The 12,500-nt window shown below is 50.5% G+C and overlaps 2 protein-coding genes across 4 annotated transcripts in view; one reads left to right on the top strand and one right to left on the bottom strand.

Moving 5' to 3' along the window:
• Positions 1–1,227, bottom strand: part of tnfaip2a (tumor necrosis factor, alpha-induced protein 2a) — a 16,358-nt gene extending 15,131 nt beyond the window's left edge. Inside the window, exon 1 of one of the 2 annotated variants that reach the window (XM_044168264.1) lies at positions 976–1,227. In XM_044168264.1, the coding sequence (XP_044024199.1) occupies positions 976–1,048 (73 nt within the window). In that variant the 5' untranslated portion in view covers positions 1,049–1,227. The remainder of the gene's footprint in view (positions 1–975) is intronic. The other variant, XM_044168263.1, reaches the window with a different exon arrangement.
• Positions 1,228–7,537: 6,310 nt separating this feature from the next.
• The window catches only part of LOC122862696 (protein LBH-like), a 6,010-nt gene continuing 1,047 nt past the window's right edge, over positions 7,538–12,500 (top strand). Inside the window, exon 1 of one of the 2 annotated variants that reach the window (XM_044168257.1) lies at positions 7,538–7,688. The gene's annotated coding sequence lies outside the window, so the exon portion shown is untranslated. The remainder of the gene's footprint in view (positions 7,689–12,500) is intronic. The other variant, XM_044168256.1, reaches the window with a different exon arrangement.

The raw sequence follows: 12,500 nt of genomic DNA, 5'->3' as shown, positions 1-12,500 counted from the left end.
TCTGTCTCTCTGCCTGCCTGTCTGTCTGCCTGTCTGCCTGCCTGTCTGTCTCTCTGCCTGCCTGTCTGTTTTTATCAAATATTCATGTATTTATATTTTATGTTACATTTTTCATTATTTATCATATTATTTTATTCATTTATTCTGTTATATTGATTCTAGAATATGTTCGCAGCCTCATCGCGTGTTTCTTATTTTGCTGTTAGTATTTTCCCTTTGACAGCCTTATTGATTATTGTATTTGTCTTTAAAGACAGACGAATCATTCTGCAGAATTAAATACGTCCCTCGTCGTGCATCATTGTCTTCACCACGCGGTGCGAAAACAAAACAGGACGACAAACAATAAAAACAGTCAAGTTAAACGAATCTACTGGGAGAAGTGCTGGGTTCGGGACTGTATGTGGACGTGTATGCACCATCAGACTCTTTAGCTCCTCCCTCTAAGTGTCAGTCTGTATGACCCGAAGTCACTAAACTGGACACTGATCATTAACATCTCTGCAATACTTGAATAATTGTGCAATATTCTGTGTTAATGCTCCTGATCAATATTTAGTTTTCCCATGTTAGTTTTTCCTATTTATTGATATTGATATTATTTACCTCCATTACTGCTGTGCAATATCTTAATAATCTCAATAAGCTGCACTTAACTCGACAGTACATGCACCACTGCTTATTACTTATTACTTATATTATTACATTGTATTATTATACTGTATTATCATCATCAGCCGGTAAACCAACTTGGTACTTCATTTATTTTCTGACCTGTTTTATAGTTTTTATAGTGCATCATATTGTTTGCTAGTTCTTCCTCCTGTGTGCACTGACGTAAAGACGAGCTGCTGGAACAAAGAGTTTCCGTTCGGGGATCAATAAAGTGTTTCTGATTCTGATCGCCATCAGCTGTCCCGTCAGTCAGGATCTGATGAAACGAAGACGAAGCTTCAGAGAAACACGATGACTCACCTCTGCTGCTCTGCTGACTCCTGCTGGACAGAACGGAGCTCCACATCACTAGGATGCACTTCAAACAAGACATCCAGAGGCTTTAATAACAGGGACCAGATGATCCAGAATCTGCTGCAGCAGAGAACAACTAGGTCTGGTCTGCAGGTCTCAACAGTCCCTAGTGACTCAGAGCATCTCCTCACACCCTGATCTGGTTTCACTTTCACTTTCTGTTCCAGCTCTGACTGCAGTTTATTGATAAACCTGCTCCTCCCCTTCCTCTGCTCCTCCTCTCCTCCTCCTCCTCCTCCTCCTCCTCCTCCTCCTCCTCCTCCTCTCCTCTTCCTCCTCTCCTCCTCCTCTGCTCCTCTCCTCCTCCTCCTCCTCCTCCTCTCCTCTTCCTCCTCTCCTCTCCTCCTCCTCCTCCTCCTCCTCCTCCTCCTCCTCCTCCTCCTCCTCCTCCTCTCTCCTCCTCCTCCTCCTCCTCCTCCTCCTCCTCCTCCTCCTCCTCTCTCCTCCCTCCTCCTCCTCCTCCTCCTCCTCCTCTCCTCCTCCTCTCTCCTCCTCCTCCTCCTCCTCCTCCTCCTCCTCTCCTCCTCCTCCTCCTCCTCCTCCTCTCCTCCTCCTCCTCTCTCTCTCCTCCTCCTCCTCCTCCTCCCTCCTCCTCCTCCTCCTCCTCCCTCCTCCTCCTCCTCCTCCTCCTCCTCCTCCTCCTCCTCCTCCTCCTCCTCCTCCTCCTCCTCTCTCCTCCTCCTCCTCCTCCTCCTCCTCCCTCCTCCTCCTCCTCCCTCTCTCCTCCTCCTCCTCCTCCTCCTCCCTCCTCCTCCTCCTCCTCCTCCTCCTCCTCCTCCTCCTCCTCCTCCTCCTCCTCCTCCTCCTCCTCTCTCTCCTCCTCCTCTCTCCTCCTCCTCCTCCTCCTCCTCCTCCTCCTCCTCCTCCTCCTCCTCCTCCTCCTCCTCCTCCTCCTCCTCCTCCTCCTCCTCCTCCTCTCCTCTCCCTCCTCCTCCCCTCTCCTCCCCTCCTCCTCCTCCTCCTCCTCCTCCTCCTCCTCCTCCTCCTCCCTCTCCTCCTCCTCCTCCTCCTCCTCCTCTCCTCCTCCTCCTCCTCCTCCTCTCCTCTCCCTCCTCCTCCTCCTCCTCCTCCTCCTCTCCTCCTCCTCCTCCTCCTCCTCCTCCTCCTCCTCCTCCTCCTCCCCTCCTCCTCTCCTCCTCCTCCTCCCTCCTCCTCCTCCTCCTCCTCCTCCTCCTCCTCCTCCTCCTCCTCCTCCTCCTCTCTCCTCCTCCTCCTCCTCCTCCTCTCCTCCTCCTCCTATAATAATAATAATAATCTAATGGTTTCCTCGCAGTGATAAAATGAGAGCCTGTGGACTCATCAGGTTTGTTTCCTGCGTTAATAAAGTCAAACTGTGAATTAACATCAGCTCCCTGATGAAGATTTGGAGGTTCAGGCTGTTTATTAAGAGAATCATTTAAACTATGATTAATAAATTAAACTGACCTCCACTCACATCTTACACAGTCTATAAATAACCTTCTGTGACCTGAAGCCACCTGATTGGTGGAGCTTAATGTGGATGGTCCTCAGCCTGTCAGGCTCAGCTCTGGGCAAAGAAGTCCCATTGCATAAAGAGTATCTGAGCTGTACTGATGACATCACAGAGCTCGTAGCCAATCAGAAGTGAGCTGAGCCAGAGAGACTGTAGCTTAGTATGGAAAGCAATAACACGTAGAGTTTTGTAGTTTTAATAAAATATTTCTACACGTTAACGCAAACAAAAACACGACGTTTTAACGCGGCTTTTCCGGTTGTGGCCAATGAGGAACCCCGAATGAAGGCGCTCGTACATATTCATGAGGAAGGGAGCGCGTTACAGGGACCAGGGTCCCTCATTGGCCACAGCTCCACGTGATCTCCCAAAGACGTTACCTGCACAAATGGCTTTCCACAGGTTAGCGGTGACCTCTCACCTGTGTGTGTGATGTCACGGTGTACTGATGTCGTCTCCTCTGTAACTCGATCAGCTGTTAATAATCGATGTGGCTGTGATCAATAATAGATGTCGGAGGCGGATCAGGTCAGAGGTCACGGCTCAGGTGGTGAGGGGGCGGAGCTCCTGCTGTGTGTGGGGGGGTGAAGTGTCCGTCTGCACAACATCAGCTCACCTGTCTCACCTGTGGAGAAACGAGTGAACCGATAAACAATAAACTGAAGGTCACATAAAATATACATTATAAAAGGGACAGGACCAGGACCAGGACCAGAGACAGGACAGAGACAGGAACAGGAACAGGGACAGAGACACAGACAGAGACAGGGACAGGGACAGAGACAGGGACAGAGACACGGACAGAGACAGGGACAGAGACACAGACAGAGACACAGACACAGAGACACAGACAGAGACACAGACAGGGACAGAGACAGGGACAGAGACACGGACAGAGACAGGGACAGAGACAGAGACACAGACAGAGACACGGACAGAGACAGGGACAGAGACAGAGACAGAGACACAGACAGAGACAGGGACAGAGACACAGACACAGACACGGACAGAGACACGGACACAGGCAGAGACAGAGACACAGACACAGACACAGACAGGGACACAGACACAGACAGAGACAGGGACAGAGACACAGACACAGACAGAGACAGGACAGAGACAGGGACAGAGACAGAGACACAGACAGGGACATGAACAGGGACAGAGACAGGGACAGGGACAGGGACAGAGACAGAGACAGGGACAGAGACACAGACACAGACAGGGACAGAGACACAGACACGGACAGGGAGAGACAGAGACAGAGACACAGACACAGACAGAGACAGGGACAGAGACACAGACAGAGACACAGACACAGAGACACAGACAGAGACACAGACACAGACACAGACACAGACAGGGACAGAGACACAGACACAGACACGGACAGAGACAAGGACACAGGCAGAGACAGAGACACAGACACAGACAGGGACACAGACACGGACAGAGACACAGACACAGACAGAGACACAGACAGAGACAGGGACAGAGACAGGGACAGAGACACAGACAGAGACACGGACAGGGACAGAGACACAGACACAGACAGGGACAGAGACAGGGACAGAGACAGAGACAGAGACAAAGACAGAGACAGGGACAGGGACGGAGACACAGACACAGACAGGGACAGAGACACAGACACGGACAGGGACAGAGACACAGACACAGACAGGGACAGGGACACAGACACAGACAGGGACAGAGACACAGACACAGACAGAGACACAGACAGGGACAGAGACAGGGACAGAGACACAGACAGGGACAGAGACACAGACAGAGACAGGGACAGAGACAGGGACAGAGACACAGACAGAGACAGGGACAGAGACACAGACACAGACACAGACACAGACAGAGACAGGGACACAGACACAGACAGAGACAGGGACAGAGACAGGGACAGAGACACAGACACAGACACAGACACAGACGCAGACAGGGACAGAGACACAGACAGGGACAGAGATACAGACACAGACACGGACAGGGACAGAGACACAGACAGAAACAGAGACACAGACACAGACAGGGACAGAGACACAGACACAGACACGGACAGGGACAGAGACAGAGACACAGACACGGACAGGGACACAGACACAGACAGGGACAGAGACAGGGACAGAGACACAGACAGAGACAGGACAGAGACAGGACAGAGACAGAGACAGGGACATGAACAGGGACAGGGACAGGGACAGGGACAGAGACACAGACAGAGACAGGACAGAGACAGGGACAGAGACAGAGACACAGACAGAGACAGGGACATGAACAGAGACACAGACAGAGACAGGGACATGAACAGGGACAGAGACAGGGACAGAGACACGGACACAGACACAGACAGAGACACAGAGACAGAGACACAGACAGAGACACAGACAGAGACAGGAACAGGAACACAGACAGGAACACAGACAGAGACACAGACACAGACACAGACAGGGACAGAGACACAGACACAGACAGAGACACAGACAGAGACACAGACACAGACAGGGACAGAGACAGGGACACAGACACAGACACAGACAGGGACAGAGACAGGGACAGAGACACAGACACAGACAGAGACACAGACAGGGACAGGGACAGAGACACAGACAGAGACACAGACACAGACAGGGACAGAGACAGAGACACAGACACAGACACGGACAGAGACACAGACAGAGACAGAGACACAGACACAGACAGGGACAGGGACACAGACACGGACAGGGACAGAGACACAGACAGAGACAGAGACACAGACACAGACACGGACAGGGACACAGACACAGACAGGGACAGAGACACAGACAGAGACAGGGACAGGGACAGAGACACAGACAGGGACAGAGACAGGGACAGAGACACAGACACAGACACAGACAGGGACAGAGACAGGGACAGAGACACAGACAGAGACAGGGACATGAACAGGGACAGAGACAGGGACAGAGACACGGACACAGACACAGACACAGACACAGAGACAGAGACACAGAGACAGAGACACAGACAGAGACAGGAACAGGAACACAGACAGGAACACAGACAGAGACACAGACAGGGACAGAGACACAGACACAGACAGAGACACAGACAGAGACACAGACACAGACAGGGACAGAGACAGGGACACAGACACAGACACAGACAGGGACAGAGACAGGGACAGAGACACAGACACAGACAGAGACACAGACAGGGACAGGGACAGAGACACAGACAGAGACACAGACACAGACAGGGACAGAGACAGAGACACAGACACAGACACGGACAGAGACACAGACAGAGACAGAGACACAGACACAGACAGGGACAGAGACACAGACACGGACAGGGACAGAGACACAGACAGAGACAGAGACACAGACACAGACACGGACAGGGACACAGACACAGACAGGGACAGAGACACAGACAGAGACAGGGACAGGGACAGAGACACAGACAGGGACAGAGACAGGGACAGAGACACAGACACAGACACAGACACAGACACAGACAGGGACAGAGACAGGGACAGAGACACAGACACAGACAGAGACACAGACAGGGACAGGGACACAGACAGAGACACAGACACAGACAGGGACAGAGACAGAGACACAGACACAGACACGGACAGAGACACAGACAGGGACAGAGACACAGACACGGACAGGGACAGAGACACAGACACGGACAGGGACAGGACAGAGACAGGGACAGAGACAGAGACACAGACAGAGACAGGGACATGAACAGGGACAGAGACAGGGACAGGGACAGAGACAGAGACACAGACAGGGACAGGGACAGAGACACAGACACGGACAGGGACACAGACAGAGACAGAGACACAGACACAGACACGGACAGGGACACAGACACAGACAGGGACAGAGACACAGACAGAGACAGGGACAGGGACAGAGACACAGACACAGACACAGACAGGGACACAGACAGAGACAGGGACAGAGACAGGGACAGAGACAGAGACAGAGACACAGACAGAGACAGGGACATGAACAGGGACAGAGACAGGGACAGGGACAGGGACAGGGACAGAGACAGGGACAGAGACACAGACACAGACACAGACAGGGACAGAGACAGAGACACAGACAGAGACAGAGACACAGACAGGGACAGAGACACAGGACAGAGACAGAGACAGAGACAGAGACAGGGACAGAGACACAGACACAGACAGAGACACAGACAGGGACAGAGACACAGACAGAGACAGAGACAGGGACAGAGACACAGACACAGACAGGGACAGAGACACAGACAGAGACACAGACACAGACAGGGACAGAGACACAGGACAGAGACAGAGACAGGGACAGAGACAGAGACACAGACACAGACAGAGACACAGACACAGACACGGACAGGGACAGAGACACAGACAGAGACACAGACAGGTACAGAGACACAGACAGAGACACAGACAGAGACACAGGACAGAGACAGAGACAGGGACAGAGACACAGACACAGACAGAGACACAGACACAGACACAGACAGGGACAGGGACAGAGACACAGACAGAGACACAGACAGAGACAGAGACAGGGACAGAGACACAGACACAGACAGAGACAGACAGGGACAGAGACACAGACAGAGACACAGACACAGACAGGGACAGGGACACAGGACAGAGACAGAGACAGGGACAGAGACAGAGACACAGACACAGACAGAGACACAGACACAGACACGGACAGGGACAGAGACACAGACAGAGACACAGGACAGAGACAGAGACAGGGACAGAGACACAGACACAGACAGAGACACAGACACAGACAGGGACAGGGACAGGGAAATGTACTGATGGTATATAATTGCATATGAAAATAAATTAATTGAATCCTTGAAAAAAACAATTTCTGAGACAAGACTCTGAAACCAAATCAGTCAAATCAGGTGACATGCAAAACCACACACACACACACACACACACACTCTCACACACACACACTCTGTCACACACACACACACACTCTGTCAGACACACACACACACACACAGGAAGAGACACCTGAGTTTGAACTGCGAGGAACTGAGCAGCAGCAGCAGCAGAGTCGTCTGTCGGACCAACAAGCTTCACGTCTCTGACAATTAAACTGTTACTTATTGTTTTCTTCATCATCATCATCATCATCATCATCACCGCATTCAGGTGGGTCGACTCTTCTTCTTCTCTGTATTTTAATGTTTTTGTTTGTTTAAATGATGACGTCACTGACGCTGATTCATGCTGGTGAGGTGATGATGTGCTATGAATGTGTTGTTGACATTATATCAGTGTGTCAGATGATCATGTGGTGTGTGTGTGTGTGTGTGTGTGTGTGTGTGTGTGTGTGTGTGTGCAGTCTCGCCTCTCAGATGTATTCGTTGTGGCTGCTACACAACCAATAAATACAATAGTAGTCCTGTTCAGTAGTTTAGACTCATCTGGTCTCAGTTCAGTTTGTGGATGAACGTTCATGTTTGAAGTGTTTGTGTGTGTGAAGTGAAGCAGAAGTTTGTGGTTGGAAACAGGAAGTAAAGACGTTCCTAAATTAATCTAATAACACGTCAGCTGACACGGAGACACGGCCGTTTGTCTGTCAGCTGTGATGCGTTCAGGGCTCGGCACGTCCAGTGGAAAAAAACTGGTCGTTAATCGTGTTAAATAATCCAGGAGTTTCCAAAGGTTTATCTTACCGATCGTATCTAATCGCACCTGTCTAACTTTTACATTTCTCATCCCAAACGAATCACCTTCAGTCTGACACCTGCTGAAAACAACTGCACCTCTTATCCTTAAAAGACCCCTTAATAGTTTCAAAAGCACCTGGAACTCTCAAGAGCTAGACCCTCTGAAAGACTACTGAAGCTCTGCCTCGAGCCGCTGAAAACTTCCTTAGGAATCCCTTAAAGCGCTCTCAAGAACCCTGTGAAGAACTGAACCTGGACCCTTTTTTGGAGACCCGGGACCTTGCAAAAACTAAACCGAGGCTCAACGGAAACTTTGTGAGGAACCTCTAAAAACATCTAAACTATCATAGAAATCCTTAAACCATTTTTAGGGAACCCTGAAACCATGTCAAGAAACCCTGTAAAGAACTCCTGGAACCTCTCGAGAACTAAACCCTTTCCAGCACTGCCAAAAGTCTGTCTGGCACCCCCGAAAACCTCCAAAGCACTCTTCAAGTCCTTTCAAGAAAACCTGAACACTTTTAAGGAAACTCTGAAACTATGTCCAGAACTCCTGAACCCCTCTTAGCAACCCTGTTTAGAACATAAGAGGTCTATCAACAAACCATGAAACTCAGAACCCCTGAATCTCTCTTAGGAAAGCTTGAACGAACTCGACCTTCTCAAGGACTGCTGAAACTCTGAGGAACCTCTGAAAACCTCTTAAGGACCCTTGACGTCCCCCAAGAAGAACCCCGAATCCTTTTTAGGAAACCCTGGAACTTTGTCAAGAATGACAATTTAAGCAAGCTTAAGACCCCCTTTCGGCCCTTTCAAGAACCTCCGGAGTTCTTTAACTAACGCTTGAACCCCTCTGTGAAGACCTCCAGGCAACTATCAGGACCAAAAGCTCAGTTTCTTCCCGTCTGCAGCTGGCCTCATCACCCGGGCCCGGCACCCCCACTGACACTGACCCTGATTCTGCAGCTCATACCTGTTTTACAGCAGGTGAACATCTGTGAACACATGAAGATGTCTCAGTCAGACACTTGAAACTGCCTCATTCTTTTATCGTGATGATGAGTCATTTGTACCTGACAGTCAGCGCCGAGGGTTTGACTCCAGGGGTTCAGAGAGAGCAGCAGGTTGTTTGGATGATGTGATGTATCCCAGCATGCACCTGTGGCAGACTGAGCTCATTTCCATGGATTTGACTGCAGACTGAGTCTGAGCAGCCGGCCGCATCAAACCGGATCACCACAGCTTTATGAAACAGGACGTGACCTCATGCTGCCTTTACTCCTGGTTTGGTGTCCACATTAACAGACAGGTCAGAGGTCAGAGGTCACTCACACTGCAGTGGCAGAGGTCAGAGGTCACTCACTGCAGAGGTCAGAGGTCAGAGGTCACTCACACTGCAGTGACAGAGGTCAGAGGTCACTCACACTGCAGTGACAGAGGTCAGAGGTCAGAGGTCACTCACTGCAGTGGCAGAGGTCAGAGGTCACTCACTGCAGTGACAGAGGTCAGAGGTCAGAGGTCACTCACACTGCAGTGACAGAGGTCAGAGGTCAGAGGTCACTCACACTGCAGTGGCAGAGGTCAGAGGTCACTCACACTGCAGTGACAGAGGTCAGGTCAGAGGTCACTCATTGCAGTGGCAGAGGTCAGAGGTCACTCACTGCAGTGGCAGAGGTCAGAGGTCAGAGGTCACTCACTGCAGTGATAGAGGTCAGAGGTCACTCACTGCAGTGGCAGAGGTCAGAGGTCACTCATTGCAGTGGCAGAGGTCAGAGGTCAGAGGTCCCTCACACTGCAGTGGCAGAGGTCAGAGGTCACTCACACTGCAGTGACAGAGGTCAGAGGTCAGAGGTCACTCATTGCAGTGGCAGAGGTCAGAGGTCAGAGTTCACTCACTGCAGTGGCAGAGGTCAGAGGTCACTCATTGCAGTGGCAGAGGTCAGAGGTCAGAGGTCACTCATTGCAGTGGCAGAGGTCAGAGGTCCCTCACACTGCAGTGGCAGAGGTCAGAGGTCACTCATTGCAGTGACAGAGGTCAGAGGTCAGAGGTCACTCATTGCAGTGGCAGAGGTCAGAGGTCACTCATTGCAGTGACAGAGGTCAGAGGTCAGAGGTCACTCATTGCAGTGGCAGAGGTCAGAGGTCACTCATTGCAGTGACAGAGGTCAGAGGTCACTCATTGCAGTGACAGAGGTCAGAGATCAGAGGTCACTCATTGCAGTGGCAGAGGTCAGAGGTCCCTCACACTGCAGTGGCAGAGGTCAGAGGTCACTCATTGCAGTGACAGAGGTCAGAGGTCAGAGGTCACTCATTGCAGTGGCAGAGGTCAGAGGTCCCTCACACTGCAGTGACAGAGGTCAGAGGTCACTCATTGCAGTGACAGAGGTCAGAGGTCACTCATTGCAGTGGCAGAGGTCAGAGGTCCCTCACACTGCAGTGGCAGAGGTCAGAGGTCAGAGGTCACTCATTGCAGTGACAGAGGTCAGAGGTCAGAGATCAGAGGTCACTCATTGCAGTGGCAGAGGTCAGAGGTCAGAGGTCCCTCACACTGCAGTGGCAGAGGTCAGAGGTCAGAGGTCACTCATTGCAGTGGCAGAGGTCAGAGGTCACTCATTGCAGTGACAGAGGTCAGAGATCAGAGGTCACTCATTGCAGTGGCAGAGGTCAGAGGTCACTCACACTGCAGTGGCAGAGGTCAGAGGTCACTCATTGCAGTGACAGAGGTCAGAGGTCAGAGGTCACTCATTGCAGTGGCAGAGGTCAGAGGTCCCTCACACTGCAGTGACAGAGGTCAGAGGTCACTCATTGCAGTGACAGAGGTCAGAGGTCAGAGGTCACTCATTGCAGTGGCAGAGGTCAGAGGTCCCTCACACTGCAGTGGCAGAGGTCAGAGGTCAGAGGTCACTCATTGCAGTGACAGAGGTCAGAGGTCCCTCACACTGCAGTGGCAGAGGTCAGAGGTCAGAGGTCACTCATTGCAGTGACAGAGGTCAGAGGTCAGAGGTCACTCATTGCAGTGGCAGAGGTCAGAGGTCAGAGGTCCCTCACACTGCAGTGGCAGAGGTCAGAGGTCAGAGGTCACTCACACTGCAGTGACAGAGGTCAGAGGTCACTCATTGCAGTGGCAGAGGTCAGAGGTCAGTAGGTGGTAGGGGCTCCTTACTGGCTGGATGTTATTAAAGGAGAATTCCACAGAATTTCCACATGTAGATCCGGTTCCTGGTCCGGGTCAGTCCTCCTCAGCCAGTGTTAGTGACAGTTAATCAGATGATGTCACAGTGACGTCAGGTGTGGCTGTTCACCAGGCAGCGAGGCTCTAATGAAAGACAATATCCGGGTGCATTATGGGAAATGTAGGATCCACTGTCAGGATGTCTCCACCTCTGCTGCTCAGATCCGTCTCACAACAACACCACCTGAATGTTAGCGACCCGGTGAAGCTGTGGACACGTCTCCTCAGGATGATGCTAAAATGCTGATTCATGTTTTGACTCCGCTCAGGTGACTGCAGCGCTCGTTGTTCTGGGCTTTAAAAGGATTACAGGTAATTCAGAGCTGCGGCAGCCGGAGATCACATGACCCCCCTGCTCATCACACTGCTCTTCTGTATCTGGCAGAACCGATTGTAGCTTGTTTATAAAACCTCATATAACTTCATATATCAGCGACTTCTTTTTATTTCATGATCCAACAAGAACCCTTTGTCTTTTAGAGGTTCCTCGTTATGTTTCCAACAGAAATCTGCAGCTTTGTGTTTTTATGGATCTTAGAACAGAAAACAGGTATTTTTAAAGAGACATTAAAGACAAATTTACTTGATTTGGTTTTTAATTTGTGGAAATCCGACCTTGTTAGATTTTTATCTTTGGTATTTAAATCAGTTTTTCCTGCTGATTTTATTGGTGTTTTTTAATGTTTTATCATATTGTTAAAGTGTTTAATTTATTGTTACTGTTTATTTTCACTAACGTTGATTTGTGAAGCACTTTTGGCTGCATCTCTGCATCAAAAGCTGCTACACAAATAAAGTTCTTAAGGAGCAAATGTTTTTGGAAACTTCGTAAAACATCTTATTCAGAATATGAAATAATGTCTTCTGGAAGACGCTACAGGACACTGGTACACACACACACACACACACATATATGTATATATATATATATATGCAGCATCAACTTTAATCTAAAGGACATGAAGACACTAAAGTCTGTCTGTCTTCATGCTGTGTTGTCATGGTGACCGACCGGTGAATGTGCAACACAAACACGTGTCTGTCTGAGGTGAATCAGGA

The sequence above is a fragment of the Siniperca chuatsi genome, linkage group LG16 (assembly GCF_020085105.1).
Source record: "Siniperca chuatsi isolate FFG_IHB_CAS linkage group LG16, ASM2008510v1, whole genome shotgun sequence".
NCBI lineage: Eukaryota > Metazoa > Chordata > Actinopteri > Centrarchiformes > Sinipercidae > Siniperca > Siniperca chuatsi.
This window is presented reverse-complemented; position numbering and strand designations above follow the sequence as displayed.